The sequence below is a fragment of the Bactrocera dorsalis genome, chromosome 4 (genome assembly GCF_023373825.1).
Source record: "Bactrocera dorsalis isolate Fly_Bdor chromosome 4, ASM2337382v1, whole genome shotgun sequence".
NCBI classification, from domain to species: Eukaryota; Metazoa; Arthropoda; class Insecta; order Diptera; family Tephritidae; genus Bactrocera; species Bactrocera dorsalis.
In genome coordinates this window covers 51,830,149-51,856,421 of record NC_064306.1, presented here as the reverse complement: position 1 = coordinate 51,856,421, position 26,273 = coordinate 51,830,149, and the positions used below count along the sequence as shown (strand labels likewise).

The 26,273-nt window shown below is 36.8% G+C and overlaps 3 protein-coding genes across 5 annotated transcripts; 1 reads left to right on the top strand and 2 right to left on the bottom strand.

The window, feature by feature from the left end:
* Positions 1 to 114: 114 nt before the first annotated feature.
* Positions 115 to 22,930, bottom strand: LOC105227466 (xenotropic and polytropic retrovirus receptor 1). 2 transcript variants are annotated; one of them, XM_049456563.1, is made up of 9 exons: positions 22,873 to 22,930; positions 5,887 to 5,978; positions 5,417 to 5,812; positions 5,081 to 5,342; positions 3,150 to 3,520; positions 2,739 to 3,081; positions 1,733 to 1,899; positions 1,531 to 1,664; positions 115 to 1,456 (listed from the first exon to the last, which is right to left on the bottom strand). In XM_049456563.1, exons 2-9 carry the CDS (start codon positions 5,953 to 5,955, stop codon positions 1,177 to 1,179), a joined length of 2,022 nt encoding a protein of 673 aa, XP_049312520.1. In that variant the 5' UTR covers positions 5,956 to 5,978; positions 22,873 to 22,930; the 3' UTR covers positions 115 to 1,176. The 2 variants fall into 2 exon arrangements, with proteins under 2 accessions (XP_049312520.1, XP_011205115.1); XM_011206813.4 differs by lacking the exon at positions 22,873 to 22,930 and adding an exon at positions 20,412 to 20,767.
* Positions 21,073 to 22,965, top strand: LOC105227465 (transcriptional adapter 3-B). The gene has a single exon (XM_011206812.4). It carries the CDS (start codon positions 21,210 to 21,212, stop codon positions 22,668 to 22,670), a length of 1,461 nt encoding a protein of 486 aa, XP_011205114.2. The 5' UTR covers positions 21,073 to 21,209; the 3' UTR covers positions 22,671 to 22,965.
* Positions 22,775 to 26,273, bottom strand: LOC105227467 (transcriptional protein SWT1). 2 transcript variants are annotated; one of them, XR_007422744.1, is made up of 7 exons: positions 25,922 to 26,273; positions 24,924 to 25,859; positions 24,685 to 24,852; positions 24,353 to 24,622; positions 24,121 to 24,276; positions 23,621 to 24,029; positions 22,775 to 22,985 (listed from the first exon to the last, which is right to left on the bottom strand). XR_007422744.1 is itself a non-coding variant. In XM_011206815.4 (6 exons), exons 1-6 carry the CDS (start codon positions 26,118 to 26,120, stop codon positions 23,830 to 23,832), a joined length of 1,929 nt encoding a protein of 642 aa, XP_011205117.2. In that variant the 5' UTR covers positions 26,121 to 26,273; the 3' UTR covers positions 23,044 to 23,829. The 2 variants fall into 2 exon arrangements, 1 of the variants encoding a protein (XP_011205117.2); XM_011206815.4 differs by lacking the exon at positions 22,775 to 22,985 and having other exon boundaries at positions 23,044 to 24,029.

Genomic DNA, 26,273 nt, shown 5'->3' with positions numbered 1-26,273 from the left:
TTTATTAAATTGTTTTTTCTTTATTTTATTTCTTTTTGTTAATTTTTATTTTTATTTTTTTTGTAAATTTATTGACTCTAAAAATGTTTCGCCTTAAATTAAGCATACATAATATTTAAGATTTTTTCTGTATATGAAGTTTTATTGTGTATCGTTAGTTAGTATTATTAGTATTACAGTAATTCGTTGGACTACTACTTTAAGCTTACAATCCAATTAGCATTAATATTACTACGGTTTAGACAATAATAGTTTGGTATACAGGGTTATATGTAGGTATGTATGTGTATATAACGCTCATCAATAAAATGAGTGTCTACAATTTCATATTTTTTTAGTTTCATATATTTAGCAAATGCGCCTAGGGCTAACTACATATGTATATGTGAGAAAAAGAGCAATAACAAAATTTAGTTTATATGCAAAAATGTTTAATTTTTTTAATTAATTTTAATTTTTAGCTAATTATCAGTATATATGTATATTTTTGTAAATGTTTAACATTTTAGCAAAAGTCCAATTGGGGGAATGTTTTGGGTTAACAAAAGGTAATGTCGCTAACGGTTACTTAATTTCATAACCTAGAATATATTTTTATTTCATATATGTATATATTTAAATGTATACTAAATCTAAAGGGTTTAGTGTCTTGTCTTTTCAATTACATACCACATTTGCTTGCACGAATTGGTTAGCACAAAAACAAAAAATACCAAACGAAACAAAATAAACTTTTCAAAAAACGTGTAAGTACGAAAAATTATTTGTAATTACATACATAAGTAATACTGCCGAATAGATATATAGTGTTGTGGTCAAAGGGTGTTCTAGCAAATCAGTGGGAGTTTCACACTTTTTACACTTCGAAACGTTTGAAAGTACTGTTGGCTTTTAGCGGTGGTATAAAAAATAAACTGCTCTAACTTTAAGTACTTAAATTAATATGCCCAAAGAAAATTGTACTAAATGTAAATAAGTTTTGTGTAAAAGATGGTTGGCAAACGTATACATATTACTATTATGACTTATTGGCTAAGTTTTACGTTTTCACTAATTATTCCTTACAATTCTCACATTGGAAGCATACATTTCGGTACCGTTATTTAGGGGATCAGGACTTTTCAGCACTTAATTGTTACTTAAGATTTAGTTTCAGATCATTATTATCGCACGATTTTACAATTTCTTCGTGCCATCAATATCGATGGTAAGATCCTGCAGCGAGCCACGTGGCTGTAGCAAGCTACGCTTTTCAGGATCCTTATTCTTTTTCGGCTTCGGGCGATTAGTTTTCGTATAACGATTTATAACGCCTTCCGGTTCGTCCATCATACGTAGGATTTGTGTTTGGTCGGATGAGTCGATGGGTGCAATTGAGATGTCGCGTACGGCACGGAACTTACCGCAATTGTTGAGATGTTCGTTCTCCAAACGGAAGAAATTCCATACGAAACGTCTGTGGAACAATGGAAAAAACGAAAAATATGTTGTAAATTCGAAGCAAATTATAAATTTTTATTTTACTCGTACCTGAATACTTCTAAAATACCCGTTATGGATGTCATAATATCGCTGCTAACAATTTTCATTTCAGTTAGATAAAATGATAGAGCCCATAGGAAACGTAGCACCAAATCCTCGATGATGGCAAAGTAATAAAAGCCCTGTGTGTGTTAAAAATATATGAAATATAGAGACTACTTTGCTCTTTATAGATTTAGTTAGCACTTACTGTTGAGTACACGATTTCCTCGCGCAAAAATGTGTTCTCGCCCGCATTCTTATCGAAGAGACCCCAATCCATCTTTATATCCCAAGTGTACGCATAACATGATGAGACGATAGAGGCAATAATCCACAGCCAGGTGTAGGGATTGTCAAATGTGCTCGAATAGTAGCCTGTCAAAATGGAATTAATAAAAAGTTTAAAAAAATACAACCGAAGTTTAATAAAGCTCAGTATTTAGCTTTACCGGCGATTTGACATTCAGCGCTTATTCAGCTTAAAATAAACATAGCTGATTTAGGCTAAATGGATTGAAAATTCTTGTGAAGAGGTATAACCACATTCAGCACTTTATTCAACTATCATTCATTTAAGCTGAATAAGTGCTGAATGTCAGAAAGTCTGAAAATCCGCCATGGAATTGCAATCAGAGACTACTTTGCACGTGCTTTAGCTTTCAGCACTTATTCAGCTTAAGATAAACATAGCTGAATTAAGCTAAACGACTGAAAATCCTGTTATTGAGCTGTAGCCACATTCAGCACTTTATTCAGCTATCACTAACTTAAGATAAATAAGCGCTGATAGTCAGAAAGTCAGAAAGCCTGAAAATCTGCCATTGAATTGCAATCAGAGACTACACTTTGCACGTGCTTTAGCTTTCAGCACTTATTCAGCTTAAGATAAACATAGCTGAATTAAGATAAACAGACTTAAACTTCAGTTTGGGAGGTGTACGCACAACTAGCACATTATTCAGCTATTACTAACTTAAGATGAATATCTGACATGGAATTGCATTCAGACATTACACTCTCCACGTGCTTTACCATTCAGCACTCATTCAGCTTAAGACAATCAAAGCTGAAAAAAGCCAACGGCCTGAAATTGCTGTTTGGAAGGTGTAATCGCATACAGCACTTTATTCAGCTAACATCATCTTAAGCTGAATAAGCGCTGAAAGTCAGAAAACGTGAAAATATGACATAGAGTTATAATAGCAAATACTAACGATTATTGAAGCTCCTTAATGTTGCGAATATCACCACAGCAAAAGTACTCGAATATTTTCCCGCATTCACCAAGTGAGGAAAGGCTTCACGCGTATCGCGATAACGCCGCAAACACTGCGCAAAACGGAACCACGCTGGCAAACAATTAAATATCGGACGTATAATAAAATCTTTTTCCATGCATGTTGTCGCATCGAGCGCCGAAAACCAATTGCCATTGGTGAAATAGAAACACACTAAATACTCGAAATCCAGCAAGGCTGTGCTGAGTGAATTCAACTGATCGCCAAGCCAGAAATCGGCGAAACCGACATGAAAGAATGGCGCCGCCACCATGCGACCCTGTAAAGCGTGAACAAAAAGCTTACAATTAAACATACAAATAAATATATTTTAACGGTAAAACTAACAGTTATGCGCAGCAGCCAGAAACGTGCATCGTGGTGGAATACATGAAATGGATTCAACAAGAATGCCACCATCACAATCGTCAGTGTAAGCGGATTAATGAAAGCCGGTATGCTTAAGCTGGCGCTATATAAGAAGCTTAACATGCTCAGCGTCCATATTACGCCAAATATCGCAGATAATTCCATTAGATGTTGTTCGGAGAGATGATTACGCGGATCTAATTCGAAGATGAGCACATGATTGACACCGGACGAACGCCAGCCGTAGATGTTAACGCCAATCAGAAAGATGAATTCAATGATAAGCAGTGGACCGCGATACAGACGGAAAGTGACTTTGAGATTTTCGCCGGTAATATCGTGGAAAATTGCTGTAATGATAAAGACATTTTGGATTTTAATACATAAAATATATTTAGAATATTACGAAGTGAAAAGAAGCATGAAAAGGAACTAGAAGGATCAGGTCCTAAGAGAAAGAACCGCCATGAAGTAAATATTTTTAACTTTCGAGTTCGAAAATCTTTATGTGTCTATCTCAAAAATTATGTAAATTTGATCCATAATTTTCGACAAAAACTTGGCGATTGAATTTGGATTTCTTAAAGAGTTTCTTAGCATTTAAAGAGCGAATAGAAAGCGGTGTTCCTATTAATTACGGCAAGAACAGTCCAGAAGAATACATTTTTAAAACCAAGGACGTCAAATTCTTGAATAATAGTATGTTTCAGAGTAAGATCAATATACAAGGCATCCCAAATGCTAGCTGAAATCAAAGGTTTGGCTATGGTAGTTATAGAAGTAACTATCGAGTTGACAATCCTTTTCGGTATGTATATTCAAGTCTTTTCCGGTTACGTAGGTCGGACTATCATAGGAACAATGTTGTCGTTGTTATAACGGGTACATAGTCCCCGCTGGGATGGTGAGGGTAAACCAGGTTGTCGTCGACGTCAGCTAACGGAAGGCCCAAGAAACGGGATGCCCCAACGGTATCGGACCAAAGGGAGAGAAGTTTTAGATGAATGGAGTTGATGGGGCATGCAAAGAGGTGGCCAGGGTTATGCGGAGACTCATTCAACACAGGCCATATATTGGATATGTCGGTGTCTATTCTGGATAAGTAGGAGTTTAATCAGAACCAAATTGCGCAAGGGTCACTCTCGTTTCTCGCGGCAACTCGAGATCTTCGACTGCAATGGGTGGTGTTTTGACTCCTTCCAGAGTCGGTGAAGGGGCTGATGGCTCCACTATGAATGGCGGTCAGTGCTTGTCGGAAGTTTGTTGCGTCCAAGGTCTGGTCGGCGTACTGTCTAATGTCGTCGACGTAATTGAGGAATGACCCCTTGATGTTCTTAGGAGGCGGTTCAACTCCAAGCAGTTGATTGCAGGGGTGATTTCTGCGAAAACCTCCAGCCGAAACTGCCTGGAGAAGAATTGATTAACTGGGAGCATGAGCGCCTCACTATTGTAGATGTTCAATAGGAAACATCAGGAGGCATTCTGTCGTAGTCCGAAGTGCAGTGTGCTGACAAGTCTGAAGCTCTCTTCATCTGCGTCCCATTGCATTCAGGCGACCATATTAGTGCGGTGTAGTTGAGCCGGCCGATTGCCTTCTAAGTTGCCAACAATGTTTCTTTGTCCTTTCCCAATGAGCTGCCGGCTTGCAACTTGAGAATTTTCTTGCGGTTCAGTACCTTGGCGATATTCCCAGTCGTATGAGGAAAGAAATACCTCAAATCTTAGGAAGGATCGAGCAATCGTGCTACAATCTGTGATGGTAATCATTCTAGCTGCTTTTGGTGCCAGATTCGACAACTTCAGAAATACAACCAATATTATCCGAATATCGAATAACTGCTAACCGCATTATCATATGAGATTTTGAAATAAGATATTTTCGAAATGTAATCCCCAAACGGCCAACTTACCCGACAACACCACCACTATGGCAAGCACAATAAAACTACCGGAAAATAGACCAACTTTAAACGTGGTCCAGGGACTCTGCTGTTCACCCAAGGGCGGTACACGCAAACGTTTCATAGCGCGCGTACGATCGCCGCTCTCCAACTCAGTCGTGACGGTGGTCTCCGTTTCATTGATAATATTATCAATATCTTTATTGGTGAAGAAATGTGAGGCTTCGACATACTCCTGACGCCACTTGGCACCGGTGTCGACGCGCAGTAGCTATAAACAATAATTGTAAATTAAGAATTATTATAATTTTTGTGATATCACAAAGGAAATGCAAAGACACCCACCTTATCATGCTTCTTGAGAATTTTGCGAAAACCGGTATGATTCAAATTCTGATAGTTTTGTAATAAAATTAAGCTCAAGTAAAATTCACTGAACGCCAGTTTCAGTTCGGCCGCCTTGCGATGCGGTAAACCGGGTTTTTTCAACGATTTCGATTTTTTCGCCGAGCGCTCCGACTCTTCGATGCACGTCTTCAGCTCGGCATTGAGTGTGGCGAATTTACGTGTCGCTTCGGCTAACTTTTCCGAATAGAATGTGTTGATTTTCTTCAATTCCTTGTCGCAGTAATGAAAGAAATTCTCATCGAAATTGGCGAAATGACGTTTGAGCACCTCATCTTCAACGCTGTCGACAGAGGGCGCTTCCTCGACGGCCATGTAAAGCATGGCTTTCATTTCCTGTATCGAGTTGCGGGATTTTTATGCGAAAATTAATATTTTTTAAGTATGTATGTATGTATTGCGTTATATACCTCATAGTTAATGTATTGCTTACGCCATTCCGGCGTTATGTGCGCCGAGAGATGTTCGGCGAATTTCATCTTGTCAGCTCAATGGTCCGCCGCTGTAATGAAAGGCGAAAATAACATTATTTTACATGGAAGCGATGATTTACTCTACAAAAAATTTAAAAAGTAAATAAAAAACACGAAAACTCGATTACATCGAAGCTGTGATACCCTTCACAAAGATATCTTGTCAAATAAAAAAGTTTTCCATACAAGAATTTGGTCTTGATCGGTCACTTTGTATGGCAGCCATATGCCACAGTGGTCCGATCTGAACAATTTCTCCAGAGATTTTACCTTAACTTTGAAAAATAGTCTGTGCAAAATTTCGTGAAGATATCTTGTCAAATAAAAAAGTTTTCCATACAAGAATTTGGTCTTGATCGGTCAGTTTGTATGGCAGCCATATGCTACAGTGGTCCGATCTAAATAATTTCTTCGGAGATTTTACCTTTACTTTGAAAAATAATCTGTGCAAAATTTCGTGAAGATATCGTGTGAAATAAAAAAGTTTTCCATACAAGAATTTGGGCTTGATCGGTCAGTTTGTATGGCAGCCATATGCTACAGTGGTCCGATCTAAATAATTTCTTCGGAGATTTTACCTTTACTTTGAAAAATAATCTGTGCAAAATTTCGTGAAGATATCTTGTCAAATAAAAAAAGTTTTCCATACAAGAATTTGGTCTTGATCGGTCAGTTTGTATGGCAGCCATATGCTACAGTGGTCCGATCTGAACAATTTCTTCAGAGATTTTACCTTAACTTTGAAAAATAATCTGTGCGAAATTTCGTGAAGATATCTTGTCAAATAAAAAAGTTTTCCATACAAGAATTTGGTCTTGATCGGTCAGTTTGTTTGAAAGCCATGTGCTACAGTGGTCCGATCTGAACAATTTGTTCGGATATTGTACCGTTGGCTTGAACAATAATTTATGTGGAATTTCGTGAAGATACCTTGTCAAATAAAAAAGTTTTCCATACAAGAATTTGATCTCGATCGGTCAGTTTGTATGGGAGCAATATGCTATAGACGTCCAATATCGGCAGTCCCGACATACATATGAGCAGCTTCTTGAGGGAAAAAGGACGTGTGCAAATTTTCAGTTCGAGATCTCAAAATTTGCGGGCCCAGTTCGAGTATATATATATTTTTTAGGGTCTCCGACGTTTCCTTTTATGCAAAGTTAATACATTTCGTTCAGGGTATAAAAATTGCTCGATATGGGGTGCATTTGACTCAGTTACGTTTTTTTATCTAAGATGTTTAAATAGTGACGCGCCTCCATCAATCAAAAAAATAAATAAAATACATATAAATCTATGCAAGCTTGTCTACGCCGCTGCTCAAGATTTTGATAAATTATGATGAGTCGCAGTGCAAACAGCCACTTCAAAGTATACTACATAGATATGTATTTGTTATATTTACATATTTGTATGTTTGTATGTCCTGACATATTAATTTTCCTCGAATTTTCATTAAAAAAATATCAATGTCAGACATCACGCGCCGCGTTTGATCAATAGCCACTGTGGCATTGCTTGGATTCTCGTTGTCAGCCACCCAAACCTGCTGGTAACCCAAAATAACCGATTTATAATATGAATACAAACATACATATGTAAGCACAACAAATCGCACAACGATTGATTGGCATTTATAGGCACGAATCGGCGCATACACACATACACATACATATATATTACAAAAATTATTTGTATGTCACATTGGCTTGTTGTGGTTTATTTACCTCCAATAAATCAAAACTGGCTTTTACCAACAACAATTATACGCAATTGATAATCCCAATGCCGAGGCAGATCACTTACTTACATTGAAGATGTGCTTAACGGGAATTACTCTTGTGTATATAAATATAGTTATATGCCAGCACCCTTTGTGTAAGTGGAAGGTTTTTTATCAAAACATTTAAAAATGCAAATTGGAAAGTTAATTAAGTGCCTGTAACGCTGATAAACTGGTTTTATAGCGTCTCTGGCGCAGCGATTTATCTGGAATTATAAAAATATTAGATAACAGGAATAAACACTGTAAAGCCTCATTACTGTTACACTATATTGTGTGACAACAGCAAAAAGCGATAGAAAATCTTCTGAAGATTAGAATCCCTAATTGGTTTGAAATTAAGAGTTTATGCTTGTTGTTCTGAAACTTATCACAGAAAATGGGTGCAGATACCCTTGATTAGTGTGGGGTGTTCTGCAGATCAAGTGATGCCATTCCAAAGATCAATTGTTTTTGTTCGAATTAAGTAGATTTAGTCTGTATTATCCGACAAATGAGGCATCCTCTACCAACCAAACTATCAACTGGTGGCCGTTCCCACGACAGTCGGGACTACGCAACTGGAACGGACTCGGATTTTTAACCGGCCAAGAATTGTTAACTCGTCATAACTCTGCCGCTACAACAACAATCAACTGATGGCGCCTGTTTGCCTCACGGTATGAGGCACAGGATAAGGTATTGTTAGTGAAGCTACAGAACTTATTAAAATTCGCTTCAAGCGCTGACCTCCTAAAGGATGACTACTCCCCATGGACTACATCGCGGCTCACCATCTTGCTAGGGACCTAAAAAGATCTATGCGTGTCTTATTAGACTACCAGACTAGCCTATTATAAAACAATGGCAACATCCAAAGCAATCGGCAGGGCGGCCATAAACTTCGCCTCACCGATATGGTGGCCTGGATGTAGCGAAATGCAAACGAAGAAAGTTCAGGCTAGTCATAACACTACACGCCGAACTATCACATGATGATGCTTGATGTCTCGGGTTGAACACTTACGTATACTTCCGGTTAAGGAGCATAACGAGTTCCTCTCCAAGCAGTACCTGCTGGGATACGACCATTTGGGAACAACAAGACATCCTTTCTTGGCTACGTCGACCACATGTTGACCAGGCTTCAGATGCAACTAGTTTCAGATACGCACTGACCGCCATTCATAGTGGAGCCATTAATAAATGCATCGACTCCCTCTCGAGAATGAACTTGTACTTGGAGTCAAATCACCACCCATTGCAGACGAAGAGCTTGAGTTGTCACAAGAATCTAGAGTGAACCTTGCGCAACTTCGTTCTGGATACTATGGCAAGTTAAACCTCTAATATTGACCACGATATTCAAATATATATCCAGCATACATTGAGTCTCCATAAGGCACTAACCACCTCTCTGCATGCGCGGCAAACCCAACTCATCTAACACACTTCTCTCTATGCTTCGACCTCGTTGAAACAGCTAACTTTTCAAGACCCGCGAATTATAATTACTCTAAGACAAATCTCTGCTTCGAGCCTATCTCTCTTTCACATAACCGGAGTTGATGGTTGTTCTCAACGTCATTCTGCATAGCCGTATGAGCTTCGCAGGGATCACTAATTTAATCGTGGCGTCAAATAGGCAGTTCTTATCTGTGCTGTCGAAAGCGGCTTTGAAATCGACGAAAAGGTGATGGATGTCGATTTGTTTGTCAAGTGTCTACAGAATTTGATGTATTCTTAAAATCGGGTCTGTCGTGTTTTTGGGAGGTCTAAAGCCACACTGATAAGGTCCAAAGCCTAAGTCTTACGCATAATACTGTCGAAAGAACCTATATGAACCCGAAATATTAAGAAGACTGATTCCGCGATTGTTAGCGCAGACTACGGGATCTGCCTTCTCATATTTAATAATGTATATTTTAGTGCAATTTCTGCCGTCACAAACACAAATTCCCTAAATATTGGGTAGTCAAAAAACTCTTCTAGTGTGTGAAAATATTGAAGAAATTCACTATATTTTGAAAGGGAGATGCTGTATCAGTTCATGTATCACAAATAATGGTTCGCTCGCTTCTGTTCTGAGAATTTCGATGTGAAAGATGAACCTCGCTCTGGTCGACGGTCGACCTATAGTTGAATAAGTCGATGAAATTATGGAAAAGATTGACCAGGACCGTCACATAAGAAGCCATGCGATCGCTAAGGAACTAAACATTCCTCACCAAACCGTTTTTAACCATTTAAAAAAAGGTTGGCTTAAAAAAAGAGCTCGATGTTTGGGTACCACATGAATTGTCTGTGAAAAATTTAATGAACAGAATTAACAACTGCGATTCTTTGCTGAAACGAAAGGAAATCGAACCATTTCTGAAGCGAATGGTAACAGGAGACGAAAAGTGAATCAAATACGACAACAATGTTCGTAAAAGATCATGGTTCCAGCGTGGTGAAGCTCAACAAATGCTCGCAAAGCCAGGATTGACGCCTTGAAAGGTTATGCTGAGTGTATGGTGGGATTGGAAAGGAATCGTCCACTATGAGCTGCTCCAGCCTGGTCGAACGATTGATTCTACATTTTACTGTCAGCAAATGATGAGATTGAAGCAAGCAATCTAAAAAAACGGCCAGGACTGATCAACAGAAAGGGATTCGTCTTCCATCAGGACAACGCTAGACCACACACATCTTTGATGACTCGGCAAAAACTGGGAGAGCTTGGCTGGGAAGTTTTGATGCATCCACCATATAGCCCTGACCTTGCACCATCGGACTACCATTTGTTTCGGTCAATGTAGAACTCCCTTAATGGAGTAAAGTTGGCTTCAAGAGAAGCCTGTGAAAATTACTTGTCGCAGTTTTTCGCCGAGAAACCAAAAAAGTTTTACACTGATGGAATAATGTCTCTAGTGGAATAGCAAAAAGTGGTCGACTGAGGTGGTAAATATTTGGTTTATAAAAGTTCATAATAAATTAAAAAAAAATAAGTTGAAGTTTGATTAGAAATATGAAAAAACCTTTCTATATTTATAGTTTTGATTGATCAATTAGTTCATAAACTTTTTGAGAATCTTGCTAACTTGAGTGCTAACTTTAAAAAAATGAGCAAGCGAAGTGAGTAGATAATATCATCACATACATTTCAAGCAAAAATACCTACATTTTTACTAACGGGAATTCCTTCATACTTGACGTAAAGTAAGTCTCTTTACAAAAACAAAAAAAAAACGTTGCCCTGTTCTTAGGTGAGTAATAACTTAATAGCGCCATTTATAGACCACTTACTGGCATGACTGCCTTCAGCGCCACAAAAGCCAATTGTTGTTATGCGTGATATTTTGTGCCCAACTAATCCCACCCACTTTCAGTGTCTGTTTGTGGCAGCAAAAAACAATAAATATACGTAATAAATAAATTGATAATAATAGTTTTCCCCCATGCAATGGCCATACTTATCTTAACCGCTAACATATCTAACACGTGACACCAAGTGGAGAATAATGTTTTCGCGCAAATTACAAATAGGCTCGGTTCGGCTCGGAAAAACATGCAAATTATTTATGTAATATTTGGGAATATATGTATGTGGCTACAACGGTATAAAAACTGCTAACTAATGTAACTACAGTGGCGATCACAGAATTAGATACATTAGGAACAACTTAAAGGGAGAGTTTAAATAAAAAATGTGTATTTTCTTGTTGGTCATGTGAAAGATATGAAACATATAATGAAAAATAAGCTAAAACCACTATCGATCCTTTATTAATTCGACCTGGTTGCGGACCAATCAAATATAAGAGTTTACTCAAGGGATTTCAGCAATAAGTAGTACGAAAAATCCATTTCTATTTCATTTGGAAACTATTTTTTTTTATTATTCATCAATGTAGAGATTTTGAAAAATCCTAGATTTACTATATACCATGAACAAGGTATATGTGAAGTGTAGCACGAAGTTTGCAACGCCCTGAGTCAGGAGAGTCTATAATTTCGCCAGAGAGTCTATAATTTATACTTGTATATATTAGGTTGTCGAATATCTCCCTTCCGCCTTTTCGCCTTTTGAATTTCGCGGCTATGTATAAAGCGCTACAGAGCTCGTATTTGGCAATACTATACATCTTTGAAAGGTCTTGACATAACCTACAAAACTACGCTATGCAATCTGCTAAAGAAACGTTCCGTGGGATTAATGTTGTTTTGGGGAATGGGACTCTATCACTTCGAACTGCGGTGGAATGGTTTCGACGATTCAGGGCGGGTGAAAACGACACCATGGCTAAGCCATCCGGCGGAAGACCTGTGACGACTATGAAGTTGCCGTCTAGATGGAAGCAGATTATTGAACGAAACGGCGCATATTTGAACTAAATCCGATCACTGTAACACTTTTTATAGAGCATTGAATAAAGAGCAAAAAAGCAAATAGGAACGGAGATATTTGACAACATAATACTATAAATGATCAGTATGACAAGCTCAGTCAAGTCCGCCTGCCAAGGTTTCGAGTTATCGATGTAAAACTTAGCACACGTTCTTTTCTTCTCGAGAAGCTGCTCATTTGTCGGAACCATTGATATCAGAAATCTCTAAGATATAGTTGCCATACACGCCTTACCGAACAAAATCAAGTCTTTATATGAAAAAGTTATTATTTGACAAATTATCTTCATGAAAATTGGCATTGATTATTGGACTTCCAAACATTTTGTTCAGACCGGACTACTATAGCATAAAGCTACCATACAAACTGACGAATCAAAGTCGAGATAATGATATTTTTCTCTAAGAAATGCTGTGAATGATAAAGTGGAAGGAAATATTTGGTAGGAAGCTTATCCGAATGCTTAAGCTGCTGACCTCTACTGTACTTTCCTTTGATATATATTTTTCCATGACCCTTATATAAGGATATCGCTCCATTCTATTATCCTAATACCATAGTTTAATAACAATTGGCTTACCATATTGTGATGTCGTACCGAAAATAATCAAAAATCGATTTTTTTTACTAATAGAAATGGAATCACCTGTAAAATATGTATCTAATTACGTAGCTGTCACTGTATTTTATTTATTATACACACACGCATACAAGCGGAATGGATTTAGTATCAAACTCAAGGTGATGAAAAACAGGTGTGTTATTGGAAATAGTTTTCCCATACCAAGGCAACTGGAGTTGTTTACTCAACTGCCCAATGAAATGAATTGATGGCCATAACAAAGCAAAGACAAGCAATATTTGCAAATTAACTACATGAAAAATATTAAAAGATGCTTGAATATAAACGGTAATCGAATTTAATCGTTCATGCTACTCAGAAATCATATATTTTTTAAGATTAGTTATGGCTTTTCGAATCTATAAAATCATTTGTGAAAATATCGTTTTCAGTGCCTACACGAACAGTATAGTGACTACTAAATCGTTTAAAGATTTGAGTGATCCCAGTTTTTCAATAAGCTTTTTTTTGACAGATCACAAGTGCGTCGTGTCAAGCTGTCATGTAATTTTTATGAACTCGTTCATCTTTATTACGAAAATTCACGTTTTGTAAGGAATGTATTTCGCGCACTTCGCTCAACTTATGATCAACATAACCGGCATACTGAGCATCACCTATCTTGAGACCGCGCATTCATTATTTGATATTATTCGACCGAATAAACCTCGTCCAAAACGTAGTGAAGAAAATATAGCACAAGGACCGTGAAGAGTCGATTCGGCGCCGTTCGCAGCAACTCGGATTGACGTATGGAACGACTTGGGGCATTTTACGTCGAGATCTTAAATGTGCACGCTTTTCATATAATACAATTTGTTCAAGAACTGAAGCCTCTCGACCTTACCAAGCTCGCTTCGCTATATGGGCAAGGGAACAGTTCTAAGATCAGACGTTGTCGAGCTAAATTTTGTTCGGCGATGAAGCCCATTTCTGGCTCAATGGTTATGTAAATAAGCAAACTTGCTGCATCGAGATGAGGAACACCCGGAAGAGATTCAACAGCTGCCATTTTATCCAGAAAAAACAAAGGTTTGGTGTGGTTTGTGGACCGGTGGAATCATTAGTCCATATGTATTTCTTCAAAAAATTATGCCATCGTGAACGCAACCGTCATTGGCGGAACGTTATCGTGCCACGATAATCGACTATTTGATGCTTGAATTTTAAGCTCATGATGTCGGCGACATTTCGTTTCAACAAGAGGGCGCCACTTCCCAATCATCGCATCAATCAATGGAGATAACACTTCGGTGAGCAGATAATTTCACGTATTGGGCCAGGCGATTGGCCACCAAGATCATGTGATATCACACCATTAGACTTTTGGCTGTAGGGATATGTATAGTTTAAGTCTTTGCGGACAATCCCGCTTCGATTCAGGCCTTGGAGCAAAACAGCGCGCATGTAAATCGACAGTTACCAGTTGAAATGCTTGAACGAGTCATCGAAAATTGGACTCAACGGATGGACCATCTGAGACCTTTCCATGGCCAACATTTCAAAGAGATAATCATCAAAAAATAAAAGCCAAAGAATCTAGGAAACCTCGAAATGGATCACCCTTCATTTAGATGTGTAAATTATGTCAACAAGCAGAATTGGTTTGCTGATTTGTATTCCTTCATTTCCCCTTAACTAATGATGTGTTAATTTCCAGAGTTTGACAGGAAAATAACAACAATAAAATAATTGTGGTTCAAATAAATTCATTCACATTGATAAGAACTATGTGGGACAGCGTATTTTGTTATCTTTTCATCATTTACGCGATTTAGTTGCTTTATTTCTAAACCAGAGGCCCATGAGTATTAGTTAATTATTTACAGAGACCTTAATTACAACAATTGATACAGCAAGAAGGCTACGAAAAGATTATAAATTTAAGTTTTCAAAATGACAGTGAATAAGTCCTGTATAATTATTTCCCGAAAGTAAAGGCCCTAAACTGCTCTGATTGCATAAATACCCTTGAAAGATCCAAAATTACCTGCCGAGAAGCGAGAGCTTTTAGAAAGTCTTCTACTGTCTCTAGACGCCTAAATTTACAGTATATCCTCAATTATAAATTGCATACATATTTATACAAAGTAACGCCTGATTAGGCAAATTCATTCGGTATAATCATTAAGCTGATCATGAGCTCATTCGGCACTGAGACTTCTAGATCATTTCACATGGATATCAATTTCCAGTGCTATTCGTCATAAATTCTTTACTCCTGTTGTTTTCAAATTTACTGCAATGGATAAAGCAGAAAGTGAAAACTCTCTACTGCTATAGAGCTACTACTGTACATATTGATTATTCTTAAGTAAAGGATACTTTTTCGATGGGATTGGAGTATCAGCGGAATCAGTGTGGGCAGAAGCGCATTGTAAATAAACTGATTGGACCTTATTAGTGTGGCTTTAGATCTGGTAAAATCATATACCAGATTTTCATAATACGTTAATTCTTGCAGAAGACTCTTATTAAACAGATCGACACCCATCACATTTTTGTCGATTTCAAAGCTGCTTACGACAGCACTGATGGGAGCTACCTACTTAATATCTTGTCTAAATATGTTATCCCTGCGAAACTCTTACGGCTATTCAGAACGATTTTGAGCACAATCATCAGCTGCGTTAAAATCGGGAAGGACCTCTCCGAGCCGTTCGATATCAAACCAAGTTTTAGACAGGGTGAATCTCTCTCCTGCGTCCTTTTCAATATAATGCAGGAAAAAATACGTGCCGCTAATTTGAACCGCAGTGGAAAAAGCACTTGACGGATTCGAGAGAACTGTTCTTCACAACATCTTTGGAGCCATCCGCGTGAACGATGAGTATCGAAGAAGATGGAACCACGAACTGTATGAACTATATGGGACATAGATATAGTTAAGCGCATAAATATTTAACGAAGGCGCTGATTAAAACTCCCTCGACTCAAGACCCATGGGTAGATAAGGGAACGCATCCAATGGAAGGACCAAGCGCACAGGGACAATTGGCTTGAGCTCACCGAGGACAGAAGCAATTATTCTCAGCCCAAAGCGACCCTCGGTTGTAGAACCAAAGTAGAAGAGGAAGAAGAAAATATTGTTACTGGAGCTCTTCACCTACTTTTTTCCTTCCTAACACTACATTATGAACGGGAAGAAAGTAGATATTAAGTACGACGACGTGATCCCTTGTTTCGCGAGTTATTCAGGTCTCAGTGGTAGAAAAACTCTTTAGATAGAATATAAGGTCTGTCTATTGAAATGAAATCCATTATTTTTTCAAGAGACGGTAATAGTGAACGTTACATGGCGCTTGAAAGACAATATGTTGTAATAAAAAACTACTCAGACAGTTTTATGATTGCTTGACTTAGTAGGATAGGACCGTTTAAAGGAAAGCAATGACCGTCTTTGGCCATTAAGAAAGGAATTGTGTTCCGTCAGACAACGTCAGGATGGGATGTACTTATGTATATAGTCACCCTGTAGTCCGAACCTGACACCAAGTGACACCATTTAACTGTTTAGATTAACACTTACCGATCCAAACGGGGTAAGATCGCCGAAAATCGGGTTAAATCTACATGCAATGAGTCTTCGCATGACACTGGTCATCTCTTTGCATGCCCGTCAACCCCACTCAACTAACACCCCTTTCCCTTTTTGGTCCGACCCCGTCGAAACAGCACGTTTCATGGACCTTCCGCCAGATGACGTCGACGACAACCTAGACAACCCTTATAATCCTAACGGAGACTGGATAACCGTTAAAACAACAACAACGACATTTATCTGTTCTTGTACACACATGGCATATTATTTATATGGTGAAAAATTCCCCACAGGGGAAGTTTATGAAAATCGACTGTTCCAGTTTTTTAATAATAGGGACGGGAATTTCTATAAGAATGGCATTATGAAAGCTAGTTGTTCGATAATTTATTTATCATATTGTATAATATATTATCTTGGGGCTGGTGTGTATTCTCTCTCAAGAAACTTTTTAGTAAACAGTTACTAATTTACTGAGTGCAAAAAAAATTCTCCGTCACAATGCAAATATAACAATTCTAAAATAAAACAAAAAAAAAATAAAAAAACAACAACAAATTCTTCAAGTTGCACAATCTCGAAAAAAATTCCGATAACGCGACAGTAAATGCGAAAATAATAACATTTTATTTTAAGCAACAGCGTTAGCCACTTTCATACTGTCTTATCTAGCCATTGGTAAATTCAATCAATTAATACGATAGATCTAATAAGATGAGTCAACTCTGATTATGGAGACATTTTAAGAGGCAAATTTTAAGTGCAAACGAAAAACGGTTGTGAACGAAGAGTGGGTGAGTGACATGAATATGAGGTGTACATATATAAATTTTATGAAGCAGGGTATTATATATTGACGATTCTATTTGTGTAGCACCAAAGTTTGCATAAAAAATTCATAAAAATATTGTAAGTTAAATAAGGGGTGGTTGCAATGCCTAACACTATACTTGTGATTGACAGATGTCACGAATAAAGAAAGTTGAGAGAATGATCTCTCAATTTGTAGACAATTGCTAACTTTGTTGAAAAATAACGAAACTGAGTGTTTTCTATGCAAATTACTTCAAACTTTTGGAAAAGAGTTTGTCAGAAGAGTATTTGATAAAATTAATTGGAGAAATAACCGAAAAATATTTAGCAATAATTTTTTACATAAGTATGTTTGTCAAATGAGAAAGTTTGAAAGTTAAACAGGTCAAATAAATGAGTTTTCCATACGAGGACTTAAGTTTCAATAATCCATGCCGAATTTCGTGAATATATCTTATCAAATTCGAAAGTTTTCCATACAAAGACTGGATTTGGATCGGTCAGTTTGTATAGCAAATATATGCTATAGTGGACCGATGTCGGCGCTTTCGACAAATGAGCAGCTTCTTGGGGAGAAGGGACGTATGTAGGATTTCAGATCAATATCTAAAAGATTAGAGACTAGTTCTCCCATACAAATCAACTCAGCTGATCATTTACATATATACGTACTTGCATGTGTATACAATTTATAGGATCTCCGTCGGTTCCCTTTGGATATACAAACTTCGTGACAAACTTAATATACCCTGTTCAGTATATAAAAATCAAATTATCAATCGAGAGGGGCGTGCCATCCAAAACGTACAGAAGCAATTGTTTAGAAATTGACTACTGTAACAGTTATTAATTTTATTTACTTATGTATGTATTTTAATGCCTGAGTACACATATCGGCATATGAGCATTTAATTCACTCTATTAATCCACTTAACATGCAATTTGATACGAAATACAAGGTGTTATCTATTCGACAAGCATTCCCAGGCAATCAATCATGTTTGACGGCACAGTGCACTGCTATGACCAATGCTTATGATGAGCACAAACATGTACATACATGCATATGTATATGTGTTTAGTTCACACATTTGTACAATACTCTTCGTATGCATGTGTGTAGGTGGGAAAGCACAAAAATGATTTAAAAACTTTAGACAAGTAAGCTCATATAGTATATTAATATCCACTTGAAAATTGATGGATCGATATGTTGTAGGTGTGATCACTTCAAGTGGAGAGCGTTAAATTATCTATTTACAAGCTATCGTAAGCGTTTTAAAGTTGGAAAATGAAGTGATAAGCTTGCAAGTGTGCAAACATCAAATTTTTAGAGCGTTAATTGTGAGCAAAAGATGAACTTGTTGTCAATAAATATTTGACAAGCGCTTCACGCGCCAACTTACATCTCTCAGACAATTTCTTATAATAAATAAATGTAAAAAAATGATAAATTTCTTTCAACTCGCTTCCCTTTTTAACTTGCCAATAAAAGCTTGTGGAAGTTTGTACACATGTATCTACTTCAACTACACTCCAATCTTGAATAAAAATGCGTATGCTTTTGACACAAACTGCTCTTCATTGCGGCGATTCAAGCAATTCAGCATCAACTTGAAAGTTACAATAAATAATGGCATTCTAAATAGTTCGTCAAGAGTTTGTCGAGCTCTTATCACTGATTATGACTATAATGAGTGTGTTTTGGGTCGTGCTTATCTCTATTTCGCTGCAATTTTTAGCTTCCCTACGGGTAAATAATTACATATGTATACACATATGTATACAAATATAACGCAAAAAAGTAATTTAGAAATATAAAGGAAAAATTAAATCAGTGCCACATACACACATGCATACATGCATATGTATGTATGTACATAAGTAAACAATGACGCCAGTTAAAAGGCAACAAGTTTCAAAAAAAATTTAATTAGCACTTGGTAAATATTGGCCAAAGAAATATCACATTATTCAAAAAACATTTATATTTTGTGTGTTTGGCTGTCGAATATGCGGCGCTTGTGGTACATTACACATTGGAAAACTTTTTGCGGTGAAAAACAGGAAATTCAATTTTGTGTACATATGTATATGAATATGTATATTAAGTGGCAAATGCGATTCCTGTAAATTTTTAAGCTGATACGCAAACAAAATTGCGGCTACAGATGTCATGTATAGCCGCTCATTGCCGTTAAAAGGGTGCGTGCAGTTACAAATGCATTGTAAATTTATTCCATGCACCCAAAAACATCTTGTAAACCTGTTTGACATGTGCCGAAAACGTGTGCTGCATCAGTCGATGTTATTTGGTAGACAAAGCCATAATTGTATTGTTTACTATTTTGAGTTATTAAATGGTTGTTGACATAAACGCACTTAGCTTTATCGACTCTTTGCTTTGTCTGGCGGAGGAGCGCAAAGTATGAAGACGCGACTAAAATTTTTTTTTAATATTATTAAGATTTAAAACTGTAGCAATCATAAACAAATAACGTAAACAGACAAAGGAAAAGCCAATAGACTACAAACTACTGCTTTCTCATGACACTTACGCGCATAAATTAAATTTAAACCGGCAGCAATGCCTCACATCAAGCATTTTTTCAAAGAAATTTAAAGGAAGATTAATTAGTTAAGTAAAACTAACTAAAAAGAATAAAAAACCATCGATATCTAACTGGGCCAAGGTAAAGGCCGAGTTATAAATAAAGTGACATGTTGCATCTATTTGATATTTCTAAAACAATGAGTTCGATTGAGATATGTTTATAGCCAGGCAATTTCAGTTGTCGTTTAACGCCTACATTCCAATTAGTAAAGTTATTTATTTGTATACATAGAAGCTATTTAACGCCTAACTGCATAACTAGTCACATGAAAACAATATATTAATGACGTTAAACTTTTTTGTATTAAAAAAAGTAAACTATTAACTAATAATGCTTGTGAATTATTTCTGAACGTGTTTCCTAGAATTTGCTAGAGCAGATCTTCAACTTTTACAGAAAATATATATATTTAAAATAATCATAAAATATAAAAAACGTTTACTATAACTATGAGTAAACAAATCTCTCTTCATAACTCCAAGTAAAGTTATACGAGTATACTCGGGCTTTCAGGTACTTAAATTGTACTCCAACTAATCAGTAAAGCAGATAATTACGCGTTGCTTTAATAAAAGCTGTTTCACAATCAATGTAGAATACAGCGCGTACTTTTAATTAAAACTCATTTATTTATTGGGTGTTCATTGACCACCCAACGTAAATCAGGTGGAATTTTGAAATGTGCAAACGTTGGCGAAATTAAAATTTCTGAATATTACCCTTTGCATCGAATTTAGCAGCGTCAATTGGTGTTTTTATATTAGTCGCCGTAGTGGTGCCGCAGCTAGCTGATTAATTGATCACACTTTGTTGTTTCTAATTGAAAATTGATATCACAACTTTTGATACTTGTACGTATTTCAACTTGTTATTAATATTTATTTCAATAGTGGTTACTTTTTAGATACTTGTATAAGTTTTGTTTTCTTAAAACTAAAGACACTGTGTAAAGTTATTATTACTTATTTTTTTAATAAAAAACAAGGTTAATTTCCTTATTTAAAGTAAATATAATGCACACAAATAATTTTAATAAAATACTTAACGCGACGAATTCCCAGCGGCGACTAAACAAAGAACAGCTGAGAGCTGCCGAACAAAATAGCAATTCGCTCAGGTTGTACAGAGTTGCATGGCAACGGAACGTGTGAAACTTCTTATGCACGGAAAACTAAACAGTTAAAAACGTTGAACTATCAAATTTTCGTCACATCATTTATATATATATATTATATATATAATCTGATCACATATACATATATTACTTGATTAAATAAAAAAAATATATTACTAAAATTTTACAATTATTTATTTTAAAAAGGTAACAAAAATGTAAAAACAAATATTATTAAAAGAGCAACACTCGCAACATGTGTAAACAAAATGGTTATTATAGTTGGCAACGCGACCATTGACAACTCAATAAAATCATTCTCAATCAATACAACGTAAATTGTGAAAAGACTGCAATAAAAACTTTTAATTGAAATAATTTTTGGCACAAATATACGCAAAATATGGCATCAAGTAATACAAAAGGAGTTAAGGCGTCAAATTTCGGCGCCAGCTCATCAGGTGGTGGTAACAGAACTGGTGGAAAAACCGGCCCGGTTTCGACAACGTCTCAGCCTGATGCTGACGCCAGTAGCGTTGGCATAAACATACCACTAATAAAAACTAAAGACAACAATAAACAACTACCGACATATCATGCGGCGCTGCAACGTTCAGCCGATGACTATTTGGCGGCAGAGGAATTAGACAATATACAACTAGAACTTGAAACATTGCTTTCTAGTGTTGCCCTACGTTATCGCGTACTAAAGTCAGAATATGAGAGTTTGGACAAAGATGAACGACGAAACGAACGCCGCACGAAGCATGGTGCTAGTGGCGAAACACAAACAGCCAATGTAAATAGCTCGTCCAGCGGTAAACGCAAGCGTGAGGAAACGTCAAGTGTACGTAAACCCAAACACACACCCGCCTCGTCACTAAAACACACAAAACATGCTAAAAACAGTCCAGTTGCGCCGAATACTGATGACAGCATGGACTATGTGCCACCGACCGGTTCTCATGGTCATGGACAAAATCGTGATCATCATCTGCAAAAAGTTACATTACCCAAAAATGATACGCCAAATAAATTTTGGCTTTCCGTTGAGCCATATTGTATGCCATTAACAAATGAAGACCTGCGTTTGCTTGATGATCTCCTGGAACAGTATTCTGGACCACTAGTGCCGCCTATACCCGAACTGGGACCGCATTACTCAACAATATGGGCTACGGAAGATATGAAGGAAGTGCAACAAGCTTCAAATCCCAACGCTAATTCAAATCGTTTAAAACCGCAAAATAATGCTGCAAATAGTATGTTAAAAAAAGCTGAATCCATGATGGATGAGTGTGTTACCGGGCCTTTGACACAACGTTTAGTGTCGGCGCTATTAGAAGAGCAATTGATACAAAATCCCAGCGAACTAGCGGCATCGGCCGTGGCTGATAGCAGCAATAGCAGTAGTGAAAATACACACTCCTCCGCTCAAATGAATTTCCGTTCGCTGTCGTTACTACGCAATTGTATTGATATTGAAAAACGTGTCAAAAAAGAACTAATCGAGCAAGGTATATTGGACTTGAATGACTTTCCAAATAATGATGAAGATGAAATACATGCGGAAATAAAACGTTTAATATCCGAATTATCAGCAATAGCTGAGTACAATGGTGCCGCGTTGAAAAGGCTACATGAGTCTGCCGCTGAGGAAATAAAGCGTTTGGAAATCAAACGTAAACTCGACACGGTTGACCAAGAAATACTCGAGGCTTATAAACGCACAATGCAAAATAAAGCCAAACGTAAGCCGCTTAGCTTTGAGGAACAGCAGGAAATACATCGCTTAACAGCTGAGCAAAAAGCGCTGTCCGATCAGCTCGAACGTTTACAGGCAAATTGTTTTCTATACGAATAGTTTTGGGCCACCACTGGTGGAGAGCAAACACCATCAGAACCGCGCCTAACAAGTGCAACACCTGAACGCTCTATACTAGTGGCACTTTTAAATGAAAAATAGTATAAACACTTAACACAATTTAATAACTTTATAATACAACTCTTTTAATTAAAATAAAATTTTGCTGTATTTAAAAATATGAAATGAAATTCAAACTCACCGCGGTATAGGGAGTGACCGCACCTCTGCACTGTACAACAAATAAAAACGGAATAAAGAGACCTAAATGCTGAAATGCTGAAGACTACAGAAATTGGTAGTTTTATTAATTGTCTGAAAGCGAAGATGTTCAAAATAAATAATTATTGTTAATCCGTGTGGTTGCTCGGATATAGCTTTACGGTTACAGTGCTGTTATTTAGACGAGGCACGCTTAAATTAAATTTTTACAAATGCTTTTCTAAATAGTCGGTAAACCGGTTTTTGGCTTTGAGTGTGAAATTGAAAATCTTTCAAAAAGCTTCACTGATAATGATAACAGTGAAATATTTACATCTTAAGAAATTATTTGCTCTGAAAAATATTTTTCACCGCCACTGTACCTGCCGTGCAATTTGTTTAAACAGTGTATGAAATTCTTGTGTAAATATTTGTTGTGGCGGCATCTTACCGGCAAAAGATAGCTGGCCCATAAAATTTAATTCATTTCAATATACAGTTACTTGGGTATATAGAATGGATTCTGCTTGCATTGGAAATTCTTCAGATTTATTGAAAAAATATTAACGTAATTTGCATTCCATACGAGTATAAAAATATCAATTAATTTACATATTTCAAATGTAGCTTCCGCGAACACTTGTAACAAGTTTACAAACTAAATTTAGTACTAAACTATTATTTATTATATTAATCTATGTAATGTAATGTTTTTTCTCCATATCACAAATTGTTCAAAAATACTCAACGAAACAAAATGATGTTGCGTTGTGATTGAGAGTATCGTTTTTAAAATAGTTTACGTTCTACGTTACACGAATTGAATTTATATGAAACTTAAACGTCTAGCATGGCAGTATATCACTAGTTAACTAAATTTGTCAGACATAACCTCAAACACAACTGCTTATTTTTCAAATATACAATTAATGTCTATTTAAATTTGCAACTGTCGCCGTTATGTATGCTTCGCTACAAGATCCGATTTTGTCGACACTAAAATATTATTGCAAATTGCCTTATTACGCAAGTTTATATCCTCAGTTAATAAGATAACATGATCAATTTGCTGTTTGACTTGTAAACAACAGTTGATTATGCGATCGTCTGGCGAAGTGATTTCGACAAGGTGTTCCAGCTCGCTAAGTGCGCTTTGTGCTACAATAAAAACAAAAAACACTAATTAGTGGGAATATTCACACATATAAATGTACTTATATTTTTACATGTGGCTAAAATTAATATTTACCTTGTAAATGTTTATTCTTTGTTTCGAACTTGGAATTAAGGTATTTGATAGCGCGCACTGCCAGCACTTTGGTGCCATCGCCCACGGCAAATTGTTTTAATTTGTCTAGCTCTTGTAATACACTATACGGTATATATAGTATGGTACCGCCGGTATCTAATTGAAAGTTGGAGAAGGTCGTTGAGACATTTATGCACATTATTAATATTTGTTTACTAGTCTTGCTACTAACCGCACAATTTCATATGGCACAACTCTTCAAGGAATGCTAAATGCCGCAACAACACGTTTGTATCCAAAACAAAATAATAATAATCATTAAGCCATCTGTCAATTGTTCCTGCCGCACCAACTTTCTGTTCTACGGCGTAACGTAGTAGATTTTCATTGACGGTGCCATAGTATTCGCCCATCGTTTCAGCTTCTTGATTGCTGGACTCATTGCTGGCTAAATCAATTGTTTCCGTTTTCATCTCTTCAATTGGCATCCAGTCCATCGGTTCTAGAAACAATAAAATATTTAAAATATTAGTTTATTTAAAAACATTTCTAAATTGTACGCACCATCTATATTTTCAGTACTTTCGTCCGCCATCGTCGTGTCGCGTAGTACACACGCTAAAGCTGATGAACACGCTGATGCGCATAGGCGCGTTGGCGTGGATAGATTTTGGTCATTTGCGAACGCTTGTTGGGTAAGTGAATTACGTAAACGCTCTAAGCGCGAATTAGCTTGAAAGAAAGGATATTCCAAATTAGTTAGAACTGAATTTATGTATACCTAAAGACCAATTGAAACTTACCACTGCCCTGCGGGTAGGCAGGCAAGGCACGATTAGGCGATGTATATAACTGTGACGGCACTGTAGTTAAGGCGATTGCTTTAAAATCCACAGTGCCATCGCCATTAGATGGTGTTGCGGTGCCTTTCATCACAATGGTCATCGGTGCATTACATATGTCACTACTATTGTTGGATATATCACTTTCGCTCCCATCCTCATCGGCGTTGCGATTTTCAGGTTCCCTAATTTGTACTGTTAAATTTGCAGAATTTTGTGCTTCACTTGGTTTTTTTGGTATTTTAAAACTATTGGGCTTGATACATGGTTTTAATGGTTTTTGGCTCAAAGCGCTTTTGGCGTTGCAATAGCTGTTGAAGGTACTCTTGCAAATAGCTTTTATTTTGTTTACAATGCCGCTACCAATACCACTAACAACAGTTTGCTTGGGGGAAGTCGCCTCATTTTTTGCGTCTTCGGTATTTGGTGAATCTTTCTCTTTTAGGGGCAGGTCTTGATTTGAAGGTTTTTTTCGTTTCATCGTCGACATCGTCTCGACTGTTGCTTCAGCGGATGTACGTTTTTTGGTTTGAGTTTTTGATGACTTTTGTTTTGATTTATTTATGGTGGTATTTATGTGTGATGAGCTGTTTGTAGTTCTCTTATCGGTTTCTTTATTAACTAATAATGCATCTTTGCTTGTTGATGGCTGACAATCCTTTCTGGAATCTGTTGGCGTAATAACTGTTGTGGATTTTGTTCTTGGAGTTTTATTCTTTGTTTCCTTAACCGCAATACTCTTATTTTCTTTGCTTGTGATTACAACTTGTTCTTGACTACGTTGTCGTCGTGTACTGGGGCTTTGCTTTTGTGCTAATTTTTCTTTATGCTCCTTTTTTAAATCATGTTGCAAACGCTTAAGACGATCCTGTGCTGGTGTTCGTATGGATTTTGCACCTGAAACCAAAAATTAAATGTTATATTCAACAAAATTATGTTTGTGATAATGTTTCAATTACTTATATTTTTTGGTGGCGATGCTGGTTTCTTTGTATCATTTGATTTGTTTAAAGGCGAGTCTTCTTTGAATTCACTGCACCATTTGGTTTCGCCTGTTGCCTTATTGAACATATAATATTGGCCAGGCCGTTGTTTAGACTGACATTTTATCCATTCGTCCGTTTTGGACTTGCTATTTCGTAGCTGTCGCTTTTCCATTGCTTATTGTTGTTAGGAATCCTTGAAAATGCATAAAATAATTTACAAAATATAGATAAACCGTGTGGAATTTATTTTCAGCAATTTGTTTAAATGGGAAACAATTTTTTCACAGCTGACAGCAGACTCACTTAACCCTCATGTGAACAAAAA